A 15,773-nucleotide genomic window follows, 5' to 3' on the forward strand; every position below is an offset into this window, starting at 1 on the left:
CCAAAGCACACAGCTTGTACTATAGTGAATATATATATATATATATATAATATTCGGTTTTTATAAAGTACTTTTTGCCTAATTCATTGAAAGTCATGAACCAGGACATGAATATGGGGAACAACAGCTCGTAAGTAGTCAGCGACTAGAAGCACAACTACAAACTCTTTTTTCCAAGTCACTGAACTTTCACTCTTCGTCGAAGATCATGTTGGAAAACCTATAAAGCTTCCAAATTGCTCAGCGGACTATCATGATTTTGGACCTGGCATGGTACGCCATTATATATTTTATATTCAAAAGCAAGCTATTGAAATGCGCACGTGTTCGTTCCCAATATTGCTAATCAATAAATAAGATAAACATGTATACAGTAAGTTAGAGATAATTAATACACATTAAAACCTTCATGTTTTTCTAATATTAACATTAATGAAGGGTTAATAAATCCTATAGAATCTATTTCACGTGTCTCAATCAATCATATAAAGTCTTTCAATTCTTGCAAAAACTTTAAGGAAAATGTTAAATATACTTAATAAAAACTTTAAAAAAATTTATTTCTCAACATGTCAGTTATTAATATGTTGAAAATTATGAAATTTAAAATTTAAAATTTAAAATTCAAAAGATAACTATCAAAATGAGTCCTGTAAGTAAAAATGTAACTAAAATTATAAATACATGTAGCAGTATTCAAATTTGAACAATTGTTTATTCGTGCTTTTAATCATATATGCATGCAGTAGTAGTACTCATGTGGTGTAAATAATTTTGATATTCCAAGCTAAATATATACAAGGTGCAACAAGTCAAATTTATTGTTCATTTGGTTGAATATGAACAAAAATGTTGAAACCCCGCCGTGATCATCGCTAAGAATTATAGTGAAGAAGGAAACAAATATGACTATGTAATTATTATCATCTTCCCCCACAGATCACGGGCTTTTTGTCTTTAGATCGAAGAGGAGATATGGTTGTTGACATTACTAACAGCACAACCTTATTGAAAGGCAGGGGAGAAAACCAAGTTTGGTTTATTGTTGAGAAATGATAGTTACAGTTGTGAGTTGTGAGTGCGTAAGTGTTGTACAATCATTTAAAAAAAAGAATAAATATGTAACTTACATAAAAAAATTATTTTTTTAATAATAAACCATATTATTTTTAATACGACTACGCAATATTTACACATTTTACAATATTATACATTACTCTTAGTTGTTTAAGTAGATTGAAAGCTGCTTACGTACATCTTGTTTTTGTCAAAACGGAGAGCCGATTTTCAAAATTTGCCCTCTTTGTTTGACCAATGACTCCCAATAAATAACTACCAAGTACCAATAAAACATTGTCTGTCTCTCCCACCCACCCTCGATTTTCTTTTTGTCAGCCTTGTATATCAACCAAGAAGATCGAGCTACCTCCCTTTTGTTTTCTTTTTATACTCATAGAGCTAGAGAAGCCATTATTGGCTACTGAGAAAGAAACTAAGCTCCATGGGAAATAGCTTGGGAGCTAAGAAAACCGCAAAGGTCATTAAAATTAACGGTGAGACATTGAAGTTGAAGACACCGGTACAAGCTGGGGAACTTGTGAAAGACTACCCAGGTCATGTTTTGTTGGATTCCGAGGCTGTCAAGCATTATGGCATTCGAGCAAAGGCTTTGGAACCGCACCAGCTGCTGGAGCCAAGGAGGCTCTATTTCCTAGTAGAGTTGCCGCAGCCTCCAAAAGAGAAAGTTCCGAGAAGAGTTCGGTCGGAGATAAACATGAGCGCAAAGGATCGGTTGGAGAGCTTAATGCTGTCTCGAAGGTCGGTTTCTGACCTGTCCATCATGAAACCGACAAGCATTATGCTCGAGGAGTCCAAAGAAGGGTCACAGAATGGAGCAGTGCGGTTGAGAATGAGGCTTCCCAAAGCAAAAGTGGAGAAGTTGATGAAGGAAAGCAAAGACGAGGCAGAGGCAGCTGAGAAGATTATGAATCTTTGTAGGGCGAGCAACAGCAATAATGGTGGGCGTGAAGTTTCACCAAAGGGGAACGAGGCAGAGATCATGGCCTCGAAGCAGAAACCGCGTTGGGAAGCTCATGGCCATGGAAGAGTTGGAAGAAATACCATGAAAGGGCGTGAGGTATGTTTTCTATAAGCTAGACAATTTGATCCAGTTCTCCTACCATGTTCACCGGGTTTGACATTTTTTTGCTTGTTTGTGCATGAACAAGTAGTTGACTAATTGAGCCGTGGTTTCAAAAAACGACTTTATAGTTTATATTCATACATATTCTGCTATGTCTTTTTTCTTCAACTATATATATATATATATATATATATATATATGTTGCAGCCTCATGTTTTTGGAATGAAAAATTTTATATACTATACTACCATCTTACTTTTATCCCACTAAATATGATGTGTCACATTTATCACCATTAAATAATCTTTATCATCTAATAGTGATGAATGTGTCACATAATACTTAATATGATCAAAATAAGATGAGAGTGTGATGTATATAAACATTTCTCTTAAATTAAAATTCGATGGAGTTAATTCTTGAGAACTACTTCGTTTGATAAATTTCGATGAATTGTTGCTGGAAGTCATGATCAAAGCTTAGCCAATATTCCCAAAGAGTAATGCTATGCATAATTAAGTGCCATTAATTGCTGACCGTTGATTATTTTCCCGTGACACAAAGTAGGTAGGGTTAATTTTAATTGGCATCTTGCTATGCAGTTCGACCAATTAAGTGTCATCCTGGCCTGCATGTTAATATAAACTAGTCAAACCGCCAAAATAGTAGTTTTAAATTGTACCAATGCATAATATAGCTCTGCAGTACTTATCAATGAAATTTAATTGACGAAAGATCAGAAGAACAAAAGTTCAAGTTTACTTACTTTCTAAATATTCTTTGGCTTCATATATATATATATATATATATATATATATGAGAAAATATATTTATAATTGTAAATTATATAACTGTCATGTAATCGCTATGAAAAAATTGAATAAAACATGAGACTCATATAAAATAAAATTAATTTTTTAATAATAAATTTCATTATTTTTTAAAGCGATTACGCGATATTTACACACTTTACGATTCTATATAAAATTAGTCTATATATATTCATCACGCGGTGCTTTAATTTTTAGCTGTTTTCGGATTGCGTGCTCTTATTTACAACAAGACCAGGATATATATTTTTTTAAAAAACTCTACTTATCATCTCTTACCCCATGTACACTCCAACACGTGAATTTGTGTAATGTCTAGTTTGTCCGTTTGACAATTTGTAAGGAGTAGTAAACGAGCAAGAACGAGCTTAAATGTTCCCGAGTATATACATATTTATCGCAGCTTGTATGTGAATTCAATCCGGCTAAGAAGAAAAACATGGCCACCGCTGACCACATGTGGGCATGGACTTATTGTACCTGAACACGACATGCATGCATTCACATTAGCCTCACCATGCATTCAAAACAAGCAAGATCATGACGGCTTGACTGATCGATTTATTCTGTTTCTTTGGCCGTACTTTTGGAATACTTGAAACCAGATGCTAATATTAATACACGTTAATTAATCCCTCTCTACACACACACACACACACACATCGTGAATGATATGATGAACGCATGATAGTATCTTTTTTATCTGTGGATATCAAAGTAAATGGCAGAAATTAACATGACTCACTGATTCTTAATTAATTTGTTCTGTTCTGGATTTGCAGAAGCGAGTGAGTTTCATGCCAATCAGTGAAGGAGAGATTCAAATAGCTGTGGCTTCTCAGTAGTAAGCCGTGAAGAGAGAATAGATGGCCTACATAAGTAAAGCTGTTTACATTGCTCCAACCAGAGGGGATAGTACTACTACCTAACCAACCAATTAATACTTGGTCTGGTGTGTGATAGTTATCATGTACGTACATGAAACAAGTTGTTGGATGCTGAAATAAGAGCTTAATTAAAGGTCATGATATTATATATTAATATACCAGTAGTTTTACTTATAGTTTTACTTATAGTTTTACTTATAAGACTCATTTTATTAATTTTCTTTTAAATTTTAAATTTTATAATTTTCTTTTAAATTTTAAATTTTATAATTTTCAACATCACAATAATTGATATGTGGAGAAGTAAGTTTTTTTATAAATTTTTCTTAAATATATTTAGCATTTTTCTTAATATATATATAAGACTATATATAGAATTAATTATTACTTTTGCAAAAACTATAGAAGAATGACTCTTGCTTAATTAACTTTTCATTTTATTCTTAGGTCTTCTTAGGAAGGATATCTACTCACAAACTCACAGCCATAGCTTGGATAATTAGAGAAGATCGGAGATGAAATGGTAACAGAAAACATGATTTAAATTATCAAAAGTTGACACTAATAATTTGCATCTTTCATTAAAAATAGATGGTCAAGATTAATTATATATGCCACACCGTACTCTGTTTTTTCATTCATCCATCTAAACAACTATAATTTAATTGGGGTACTGCAACGTATCAGTTTTTGGTAACTAATTGAGAGTGCGATGTGTCAGTTTTAGTATAGAGTACATGAATAAGGTGCTAAGAATATATATATATATATACACACATATATATAATCTAAGCAAGATTAATTCAAGGCAAAACAAAAAGATAAAAAATGGAAATTAATCGAGGTGTCAGATCTGCATGTATTGTATATATTTCTCTGACAAGAAAGCTTCTTATAGAGTCAACCTAAATGCTTGCAAACATGGACGTTGAAGTGTGTGTGTGTGTATGTTAAAATGCGGTCAAAGCATAATAGAAGCTTGGTATTGGGCTCAATTACATGCAGTGTATCAATAATAATATCATTCCCTTATAAGAATATGATATAAAGAGAGGAATATTAAGTGCATAGTGTATCAATAATAATTATAATTGTTTCCCACACTTGGTATTGGGCTCAATTACATGCAACATAAGGAAGGCAAGGGCTCGGTATAGAAAGGTTACTTCCAATATCTAAGTCAATTTTCTGTTCTTTGGAAAGAATTTTAGTAAGCAAAAGAACATAAGTCTCGAATTCTAATCTGGTGCCCAACTTTTATACTACTTGTCAAGATGGTACTCCGTGTCTCGTGTCAGCTTCTATCTCCCTGAGCATTTTTATTGGCTTGGCTAAATTCATTTTTAAAATTAAATCAATATCACACTTTTTTACATTTATCTATTCCATTTAAATTCAACCTTCATATTGGATTATCCATTCACTCTCTATATAATAATAAAATATTATTAATTTAATAATTTTTTTTATTTATTTTATTTTTATCACATTTTTTATCTCTACCAATTAAATGTTAATAATAATTATATTTTAATTAAATTAATATTAAAAAAATCATATTTTCAAAATTCATTTAATGCTAATAAAAAAAATATCTGATTAAACTCATTTAAAATTCTATCTAAATTTCTTAATTACAAACCAAATAGTATTTTTGCTTGGAGTGAGAAATTAATATTTTAATATTTGTTTGGAGAAAAAAATTAATATTTTAATGTTTAGTGAATCAATCGTGATTCTCTATATTTGGCCAATAACTGTAATAACAGTTTAAATTATTTTGGATTTATCTAATTTAATGTGAAACATTTTTAATATCAATTATATAAATTTAGCCAATCTTCTTATTTAGTCAATAAAAATACTCTTATAAAATATTACGTTATCTTCTTTAATGCGGTGTGGCCTCACAACACGCCCTTGTGGCAGTTGGGTGGGGCGTGGGTTTGTGTCCCATGTAATGACGTGCTTTTGTAGGGTTGTGTCAGAGTAGGCAGCGTCCTATTTTTCCTGCACAGGCCCTAGGCCTTCTCCTTCCTTACGCAACTCATGGGATCGTGCTGCTAATCGCAAGGCCTCCAGGATAAGCTCAGCCCAGCCCTCGAGGGAGGCAAATATCCCTTCCAGTTGGACCCAGCCCGATAGGGGACACAAACTCCCTTCCAATAATAATAAACTCTTCCAGGCATGCATAAGGTGGTATTCAACGTGGACAATCAGCTATCCTGTATTAATTCAAAGATAGGTCAATTTCCTAGAAATAGGATGGAATATTGGACTGATTATACGAGACAGGAACATGGGCATAAGATGGAGTAGAAATGAAGTTTTCATTTCAGCGCAAAGATTTCTGCTCAACGAACTCTGTGAAGAAACCTTCAACATAACTTTAGCACTATGAAAAAGATCATGTGCAAGGTTCGAGCTCTGACATGTGCTTCTTTTGATCTCCACATTTCTCTCATATATCATTCCAGTTTAGCTATTCATCATTCTCGCACACTACACGTCATACTTTTTTTTTTAGTTCTTCTTAAACTAATTAAATTCTTCTACTCATTATCTATAGACCACATATTTGGTAAAAAAAAAAAAAATTATATGACGTGTGGTGTATGAAACAATGAGTAAAATTTTTCATATCATTATTACTTTTTAAGTATTTACATATATGGAACCCAGACCATGTGCTGTGAATGAATAAAAGGATGCGTGTTCATATAAACATACACGCAGAACAAGGTTGGAGTTGTTGAGTTGGATGTGGCTTTTGGGGAAGGGGCCGTTTAAGGGGAAGCGAACAGTGGTGACAATCATGCACAAGTTGCCTAGGGTAAGCAAATATAAAGGGAAGAATAACATTTTCTGACGCAGAAGTAGCCATGAATAAGCCAACTCTTCTTTACTCTTCGTGTTAAAACCACCTCTGGTTTGGGTTATTTGTCCCAATATACAAAATCTTTAAATGAAAAAAAATTGATATGGAGGGAGATTACTTTCCATTCATATGCAATTACAATCCCCCTGTTCGTTTATTGATGAGCCAGATAACTCATGGAGTAAGAAAGAAAGACAGAATCTTCAAGGAGACCATTGATCAGGTACAGTGAGAAAATAGGTAGTCATTGCCTTTCGGAACCTTTTCTTGTATTGTTTGGGGGAAATAATGGTAGGTGAAGCATTTTTCGGACCACCAAGAATCCCAGATGCCTTTACCCATGTCTCCAAATGCTTGTCCCAAGTATACTGTCTCATGTAGTCAATGATCCCTAAAACCAGCTCTTTGCGCTCTTCATCCACCCCAACCAGCAGTGAATAGTCCATAACATCCACGGACTGCAGAAACATGAGAAATAGTGAATAATCGCATTTAAAAGAGCAGAATTTCAAACCCATTTTCCTATTTTTTGAAATTCAAGCTAACTCCACCCTTTGTTTTGGTAAATTTAGAGTGTAACCTCGCCCCTGTATATGAATTGACAATAGTCTCACCACAGATTTTGTACTGGCATTATCTTCAGCGGACTTAACCTCCTTCCACAATAACCGAAATACTTAATTGCATTTTGAGGGGATTTTAATATTATTTATGATCTGAAGAAAAATTCTATACACCATACTACCATCCCACTTTCATCCCACTAAATAAGATGTGGCACATTTATCACCATTAAATGATTATTTATTACATGCTTCTTTATCATCTAATGGTGATAAATATGCCACATACTACTTAGTATTATCAAAATAGGATGAGAGTGTGGTGTATAACATTACTTTTATCTCAATGATTTTTGTATAGGTAATTTATTATCTCAATGATTGGTGCAAGATCGTCTATTATTTTTCCCATCACTTGAGTTGTAGAAGGATGTGACATTGTCCAAACTACATAGGATGTCACTTGTCAGTTGACTTTTTGCAGAACCAAGGGAAGTAGAAACCTTTTTTTTTATAAGCAAGCGAGGTTTCTAAAATCTAAAGAACAAGTTTCAGAAACTTAGGGAGGTCAACATACACTACACCCACAATGAAATCACCAATGAAAAACAATCAAAGATTTTGCTCTAATTTGTGAGGACCATAATCGTTGCTCTAAGGTATTTAAAAGCTGAAATTTAGAACCTTGATGCATTCATAGCAATGAGAGAGAGAGAGAGAGAGAGGCTTACTGCCAAAAATGATGTATCATTCCAGATAGCTCTTTCTAGGCTCCTCTTTGCCTTACTTCCAAGAAATATGGGTTTAGTACGCAATGTTTCCAACAAATTCATATCTAGTAGTACTTTGTTTGTTCCTGTTGTATCTGGATTATAACGGGATCGTGCCGAGCCCTTGAGATCATAGACCCTTGAGATATTCCTTTTGAAAAAGAGGTTCTCCACCACCATCAAATCCATTTTTGTTTCCTTGCCACCTTTCAGGTGTTTAACAGAGACCTGCCATCAAATATTAGCATTAGAATTGCAAGAAAGTGTACTTCAATGCAACATACACCCAGATTTACCACCAATCCACGTGCATGGACACACAAACACCAACCAATAAATGGAGTGAGGCCTAACCTGATAAATACCGAGAATTTTGGCAAGGCAAGTTGGGCTTCCTGAGATAAGAGAATCGGTCAAATATTTAAAATACTCAGGAGCAAAATCCTCAAAGGAATCCAACTCAGTTTTTGTAACTTGTTTTATGATGAATCTTTCATCCAATGACTTGGCAAAATATACATTACTTTTTCCCCCTTGTGCACTCCATCTCCGGCAGCGGTTCAAGGATCGCACAAAATCAACTCCACTAGGGCAGCATCTTTTCCTAAGAGAGTCAAACTGTTTCGCAAAATAACAAGTGACTGAAAACTTTGCTTTACCTCCAGCAGTTGATGACTCATCCTCAAAAGTAATCGTGAAATGTGGAGATCGTTTGGGATCCTCATAAAGGGTACCCACAGATGATGAGGAATCTTCAGATCCATAACTACCATAATGGACATAATCAAGCTCCAAAGAGCCAAAAGATTGCCAGGCAGAAATGGTGGAAGCTGAAGAATCTTCTCTATTGATATCATGTGGACTCCAGCTTCCCTCATGCTCATTCAATTTATCAGCAATCCAGTCATCATGCTCCTTTGAAATCAGGGCATATGAAATTATGCTGGTGGGTTCATTGTCATAAACCGCAATAACAATATCACTGCGGCCAGTTTGGGAAAGCAGCAATCGAGCTCCCTCAGCAATATCAGACGCAGAGGGAAGAAATGATGGTGTGTAACTTGTAATTAAATTTAGTTTCTGTATCTCCTGTGGCAGAATTTGGGAGTAGGTTCTATTTACATTGGGAACAGGATCTCTAACCATACTCCTGTAATCTCCAGAAGCATGGAAAGATTTAACACTCGACAAATGCAATGGGGAGGGAGGCAATCCTTTCAGGATTCTGTCTTGAACTCTTAATGCAGAATCAAAAGAATGAACTCTCATAGGCAACATAAGCCTCCTAAAAGGAGGATTATCATTCTGACCAACCAGCCTTACAGATCCAGGTCGTGCTCCATCTACTTGTGATGTATGAAGCGGTTCAGCTTTCATTGCAATTTGACTAGTCCCTGTCCAAGCAGAATCTATTCTCTCAGATAGAGTAGATTCATTGGGAGAGAAGCTTTCAATGAGAGTCTTATTTACGTTAACTTCTACATCTGAATGTATTTCCTCCTCTCTGTTATGATGACATGAGGTTAACATGGAGTCATTAGCAACACAAGGTTCAAAGGACAGGAAACTAGGCTTCTGCTCTGACTGCAAATCATTTCCAGGGGACTCCTGTAATCTTGAAGATTCAGACTTATTCCCTTCATGCCCAAAGTCAAGCTTGCCATCCTTAAAAGATGATTTTCTTTTCATCTCTTTCAGCTGGGTATAAGACACATCCCCTTGGGGGACCTTAGAAATAGAACAATTTTTTAGTAACGCATCCAATGAATAAAGCCGCCGATCCCAGACATGTGAACCAACTAAAAGAGAGCGTTTCAAGCGATTCAGTTCCAGAATGTCGATAGCCGTCCAGTCTGGCCATGAAATCCCCATGATAGCTGGCTGTAGCAAATACTATTATAAAGGAGACTAATTAGAAGCAGAACAATTTATTTATAAAATCAAAGAAATTACACTACATGGTCTTTACAAGGTTTTGTGGACTGAGAAACCTATTACAAAAATGATACATGCAGTGGGCACATACACTGTAATCATTTCTTTCCTTTTTGAGCAGGTCGTTTAGCTCAATGATGCGGTCCTGTAGCTCACATGTATCTGACCATTCACTTCCAAAAGATTTACATTTTTCTTCCAAGCTATCAAGTACATCAGATATCTTTGCATACAAGGTTTCCATTTTGCTGACAAGCTGTAGCAAAAGGCGGTATGTTAATAAGATGGTGGTTCCAAGAAACTGTAAAAGCTAGCATGTTAGATCTATGTTTACTTATTTGCATAAGTTCTACCAATCATGTCAATGGAAATTTAAGATTCTTAAAAGCACCTCTACTGCCTCTTTTCTTATCCACTCATGTTGAGTATGACCATTGAAGTCAAGCACTGATGGTGGCAAATGGACAGAGAGAATATCAATAGGGGAATACCGGAAAAATGCAACCATGCTCCCAAACCTGTTAAATGAAAATTTTCAACTTTCAACATCTCACCAACATGATATTCGACAATTGAAAAGTTGACAATGAATGCCAAATCAAAGCATATACCCATAGTAACGGAGACAGTCCCTTTGCAATGAATGACCACAGGGTGCGACACGATTAGCAGTTGCATGGTTCGAAAAGCTAAGTTCTAAGAACTTTCCAAAAGAAAGTCCCCAGGCAGCATCCGACATAACAACTCTACGGGTTGCTGGTGGAACTCCATCTACATCAGGACACCTTAGGCATCGATGCCACATCCATATCTTGCCATCCCGTTCCCCAGGTAGCTTTAAAGAGGAGAGGCATCTAACATTGATCGTAAGATTTCCTTGTTGATGGGTGTAACATAGGACATGGGCCTCAGCTGGCTCTTTACATGATTGACAGCAAGATGTCTGGCAACGAAAAGTTCTATTAACCAATAAAATTCCATTTGATAACCAATAGTTACGGAAAAATAGTCCTAATATCATAAATAATTAAAAGAAAGTAAGATCAGAGGATCCCCAAAAGTGTTACCTGATTAAAAAGGTTGTCACGAAGATATCTCCCTAGAGGCTTATCAAAACAGCCATAGAACTTTATGCGCTGGAGCCGAGAGCGTTCACATACAATTCCTTTCAGCACACAATGGCTTGAAAATGATACCAATATGCTCTGGTGAGTTTCAGTGGCTGAAAAGTATTCACTGGAGACTTCCTTTTCATCCGCCCTTTCAGATTTTGTCAATTCATTCATCTCCCCAACTTGTAGTTCTGGCTGGGAAAATTTTCTCAGAACAGAAGGAAGCGGAGTGGGCCCTTTTATTTCCATTGACTGATGTGAAGTGCATGACTCCAAAACCTCACTAGATGCTAAATCATCATAGCATATATCAGATGGATCATTTCCGACCCTACAGTTAATGGAACTAGTAGACAAAGGACGAACAGGATCAAGATGAGCAGACAATGACTCCAATCCTTCAAGATCCAGACTGAGACTCAGAATTTCTGCATCTTGGACCATTGCTCTCTCTGGTACAGCAATTGAGGGTTGAAGTGCCATTTTAGGCAGACTAGCACCCTCATCAGCGAGAAAGGATGTCTCAAGAGATAAATGATAGGCTGCAAACACTGCATATTGAACTACATGTTTAACTTTCTTTAGCTCATCGCGACATGTGCCCTTAAGCAAGACCTACAAACAACCGCAAAAATAGGATCAGAAACAGAACCAAGTCTTTTCATAGTCAGACTAAACCAGTACATAGGATAACTGATCATGAGATAATTACCAATATAAGTTAGGCAGCTGGAAATAGTGGGAGATAATTTCAATCCATTAAACAGAGATGAAAAAAGAACTATTCTACTTTATAAATAGAAAGCATTACCGTGCAACCTAAACGCCTTGTACAGCCTTCAAAAAACATCAATGTTTTAGATGGTTTTTTGTGGAACTGGTTTGCAGTCTCATGTTCCTCAGACACTCTCTCTGTCCGGAACAGTTCACAATGTCCCACCCGAGCTGTAGAAATACCATCAATGGACTGAGTAATAAGAGCACCGGTACACAGGGCTATACGCTCTAGTAACGGCCTCTTAACATTCAGCACTAACGAGATTTCCTTTGCGAGCAGATAGTCTTGGGCATATGAAGATACACTTTTTTCTACTAGTAGAACATTTGGTCTAAGAGCCTCAATCTTTGAAATAATCATCTTGAAATGACCATTTTCCTGCCAAGAAAAAAACAATACTTAGAAGTTCATCCTTATTAAATGAATAACACTGATTAAGTTTTTTTCTTATCGGTAAATAAGATTTTATTGATGGTAGGAATAGGCAAAAGCCCAAGTAGATGGGTTGAAAAAGTGAAAAAGTTCAGTACATTAAAAGAGAACCTGCTCTAGTAACGTATCAAAAGATGCCAACTGGTTATGAACTTTCTGATATTCGAGTGCTCCTCCTAAAAGAAGCAATCTAGGATTTTTGTATTGTGAGGTCATGCGCTTGTGCTTTATGTTTTTCGTACAAACTACTCCCTTTATAAGGGTGCTGCACAGAACAAATCCACAACTTAAAGATGAATGACATGGACCTGCACAAGAAAAGATCCGAACTATTTATAAAAAGGAGTGTCTTTAAAACCTAAAACACATCATACCTCTCACTTGGACTTCCTGACGCTATGCACTTAACCTTTACATAAGCAACAGGATCCATGCTGCCTCCCCTGCTAGTATCTGGTTTAACAAAATTTGCTGCTTGCCATGCTATTGTTGTAACTATGTCAAGCCAATCCTCAACACCATTCTCTTTGCCCACTTTAATACCCTCCCCCTGTAAAAGCTGGGACACGAGAGCCCTAAAATGCCCTTGTACCACAGCTCTAAGTGGTTCCTTATTACCCTCATTCTGTTTCTCCTTAGCTGGAAACATACAAGAAAGGCTGCTACTGGATGAGAACATCGCACCGGAGTCCCCAATATCATCATCTTCATCATCATATGAAAAGAAATTACTCTCTCCCTCATCGTTTTCATCATCAGGTGGTGGGGGAAACCAGATATGACCACTGTTCTCAAAATCCAATGGCCTTTGAGACTTCTCATACTGGTCTCTAAAAACTGACAAGTCATCGGAGCAATCATCATTGTTATATGGATCCTCAGAACCTAAATCAGGTTTTCCCAAAATAGCCATTGTTTCTTGATCAAAGGGAACATCATTCTGAGAAATAGGGCTTCCCTCTTGCCCCTGCTGTACAGAATGCCCAACTCTATTAGAAGTAAAATTAATCCTAGAGGGGCTGTCTAACAGACTAGATCCCACTGACCTAAAACTGCAAAACTCATTTCTAGCACTAAGACTACTCAAATCTGTGTCTGAGTTGTCATGACAATATTCACTGGATGGGCTGAAAAATTGCTTTCCAGAATCCTCTGCCTCGTCTTCATCACTCCTACATTAGCAAATAGAGATTTATTGACACATTGAAAAATTTACAAATGGGGAACCAAACAAAAACCGAGAAAATACATAACAGCATGGGATTTTTTTTGGCACATAAGAAAATTGTACATCAAAATTTAAGCTCAAAGACGTCAACACACCAGTTGATCATAAACAACAGAAATGTCAAACAAAATAATAAAGAAGCTAACATCCAGGGTACTCAAAAAGTACAATTATCTTTGTCAGTGCTCACTAATAAAGCAAACAACAAAGAAAACTTACTTCCACTGGGGTAAAACGTCAAAAATGTGGTTCATCTCTAGGCAGTTTGTTTATACTTTGAAGTAAAATAATGAGAGAAACGTATAAATAAACTCTCGGAAGTGCAGAAAACCATGAACTATAGAAAAAGAGATTACCTGCAGGGAGAGTGACTAACAGATACAGGAGATGGGTGACCGCTAAAAGAGGTCATGCGCCTGCGGGCCATTGCATGTGGAGAATACCCATATTCCCTGGTCTCAATATAGTGAGCAAGGTGATCACTCCGAATCGATTCTCTATTCATGGAACAACCGATTCTTTCACCATCAAAACAAGACGGAGATGGTGGTTCCGGGCTTTCTCGAGGGCTTTCTTGGGGAGACGCAGAAGGATGTACTTTTTCACTAGACTTCCTCCCGCCTTCACGCCTTAAACTAACATCAGAACAGAACCTGCAGGACTTGATAGTCCCCTCACCACCCTCAGCCTTACTCTTGAAACTATACGATTCAAAAACCGACAATTCATAAACACGAATACATTTCCCACACATCCCCCTGCTACAGCTTTGGCAATGGTATCTATGAGAAATCCCAGCAAGATTTGTATTGCACTCACAACACATTTTGCAAGTGTTATCAGACATTTCAAATTCCCCGGACAAATATAGTTTATCGCTTGCTACCCAAGATATCCAAGATCTAACCTTCTTTATTAGATCTAGTAGTGAACTATCAGGTACTCCCATAGAATGTAATGACCCAATGAAAATCGTATAACTCCTCTTCCTTCTTCTTGGTCTAAATTTAGAAACTATATTTCACAGCATTAAACATAACATAATATCTCAAACCTCAGACCCAATTACCCCAACACTTCTTTATAAAAATATTTTGAAAAGAAAATTAACAAAAGTGAAAATTTGATAAACCCCCCACAATAAAAATGGTGGGTGATTCGGATGTGTTTTTTAGAACTTTTTTTTAAAAAAAAACAAAAACCCTTACAACTGACTCTGATATTTTTTTTTTTTTCCTCCCTTTATCTATCTTCCGAAATGGGCTTAAAGCTAGAAACAGAGCTTAAATCCTCCAAGAATCACAAAATACATCGGAGGAGGAAATCCACAACAACCTAACACCAAAAAAGCCCAAAGATTGCACAAATCTAATACTATTTTGTACAACAACAACATCAAAGAAACAAGAAATCCTTTTGATTAAATTAGCAACACAGAACAAACAGCAACCAGAAGCCGAAGCAGAAGACCGCAAAACCCTAAAAAGAATCCCCCTTAACACCTAACCGATTCCAGAGTCGTCAAGAATGCATCCGGCGACCGATTCGAGCATCACAACAGTGACACACCCCAAGTATATCCCTCCACCATCAAGAAAAGACACAGACTCGCACAAGTCATAGATCAAAACAAGAAACAAGAAAGAAAGAAAGAAAGAAAGAAGAAAAGAAGAATCAAATACAGGGAAGGATGAGAATGAGAATGAAAAGAAGGAAAAGAACGAGAACGGAGAAGTTTCCCTTTTCCCAGAGAAAACAGCTCGCATCTGAACGAATAAGGTCACCCGCAACAATACTCCTTGCTTCTTCTTCTCCTCTTCCTTCCTACCCAACACCATCTTTTTTCCGCTTTTCCTTTCCTTCACCTTTTTCTTTCCTTTCCCTCTCCTCCACCTTACTAATTATATTAATATAAAAATACACAGCCAACCCAGTAATGATTCCCAAGGAGCACTCTTTTTTATTCTTAAGTCTTAACGAGCGTTTCCTCTCTTTCCGCTCTATCTTCCTTCCTTTAATAATGTTAATACAGTCGTGTAATGTTATTTCATATAAATTCTGTATTCAAAAACTAAAATTTAAAATTAATTTCTTTTATATAAATCTTTTATTTATTTATTTTTCCTTGTCTCAGAGTCATCTATCGTTCAAACTTTACTTCGAGCAGAGTCAGCAACGATACGTGGGATTTTCGGCCTACAAACACGCGTGGTTACG

General features: G+C 36.3%; 2 protein-coding genes across 2 annotated transcripts; one reads left to right on the forward strand and one right to left on the reverse strand.

Annotated features, from left to right (window-relative positions):
• Positions 1–1,353: 1,353 nt before the first annotated feature.
• Positions 1,354–4,042, forward strand: LOC121253883 (uncharacterized protein At1g66480-like). Its single transcript, XM_041153808.1, has 2 exons — positions 1,354–2,137; positions 3,756–4,042. The coding sequence occupies exons 1-2, from the start codon at positions 1,502–1,504 to the stop codon at positions 3,816–3,818; spliced, it is 699 nt and encodes a 232-aa protein (XP_041009742.1). The 5' UTR covers positions 1,354–1,501; the 3' UTR covers positions 3,819–4,042.
• Positions 4,043–6,739: 2,697 nt separating this feature from the next.
• LOC121255956 (putative 1-phosphatidylinositol-3-phosphate 5-kinase FAB1C) lies at positions 6,740–15,543 on the reverse strand. The gene is made up of 11 exons (XM_041156525.1): positions 13,913–15,543; positions 12,703–13,500; positions 12,440–12,593; positions 11,930–12,274; positions 11,074–11,733; positions 10,618–10,949; positions 10,398–10,524; positions 10,098–10,262; positions 8,426–9,964; positions 8,033–8,299; positions 6,740–7,196 (listed from the first exon to the last, which is right to left on the reverse strand). Exons 1-11 carry the CDS (start codon positions 14,503–14,505, stop codon positions 6,942–6,944), a joined length of 5,235 nt encoding a protein of 1,744 aa, XP_041012459.1. The 5' UTR covers positions 14,506–15,543; the 3' UTR covers positions 6,740–6,941.
• Between the last annotated feature and the right edge of the window lie 230 nt (positions 15,544–15,773).

The sequence above is a fragment of the Juglans microcarpa x Juglans regia genome, chromosome 3D (genome assembly GCF_004785595.1).
Source record: "Juglans microcarpa x Juglans regia isolate MS1-56 chromosome 3D, Jm3101_v1.0, whole genome shotgun sequence".
NCBI lineage: Eukaryota > Viridiplantae > Streptophyta > Magnoliopsida > Fagales > Juglandaceae > Juglans > Juglans microcarpa x Juglans regia.

Coding starts and splice junctions, on each gene's coding strand:
- LOC121253883 (XM_041153808.1), top strand. CDS start 1,502: ATGGGAAATAGCTTGGGAGCTAAGAAAACCGCAAAGGTCATTAAAATT. Junction 2,138..3,755: donor ATACCATGAAAGGGCGTGAG/GTATGTTTTCTA, acceptor CTGGATTTGCAG/AAGCGAGTGAGTTTCATGCC.
- LOC121255956 (XM_041156525.1), bottom strand. CDS start 14,505: ATGGGAGTACCTGATAGTTCACTACTAGATCTAATAAAGAAGGTTAGA. Junction 10,525..10,617: donor GACTGTCTCCGTTACTATGG/GTATATGCTTTG, acceptor TTCATTTAACAG/GTTTGGGAGCATGGTTGCAT. Junction 7,197..8,032: donor ATGATACATCATTTTTGGCA/GTAAGCCTCTCT, acceptor ATGTTTCTGCAG/TCCGTGGATGTTATGGACTA.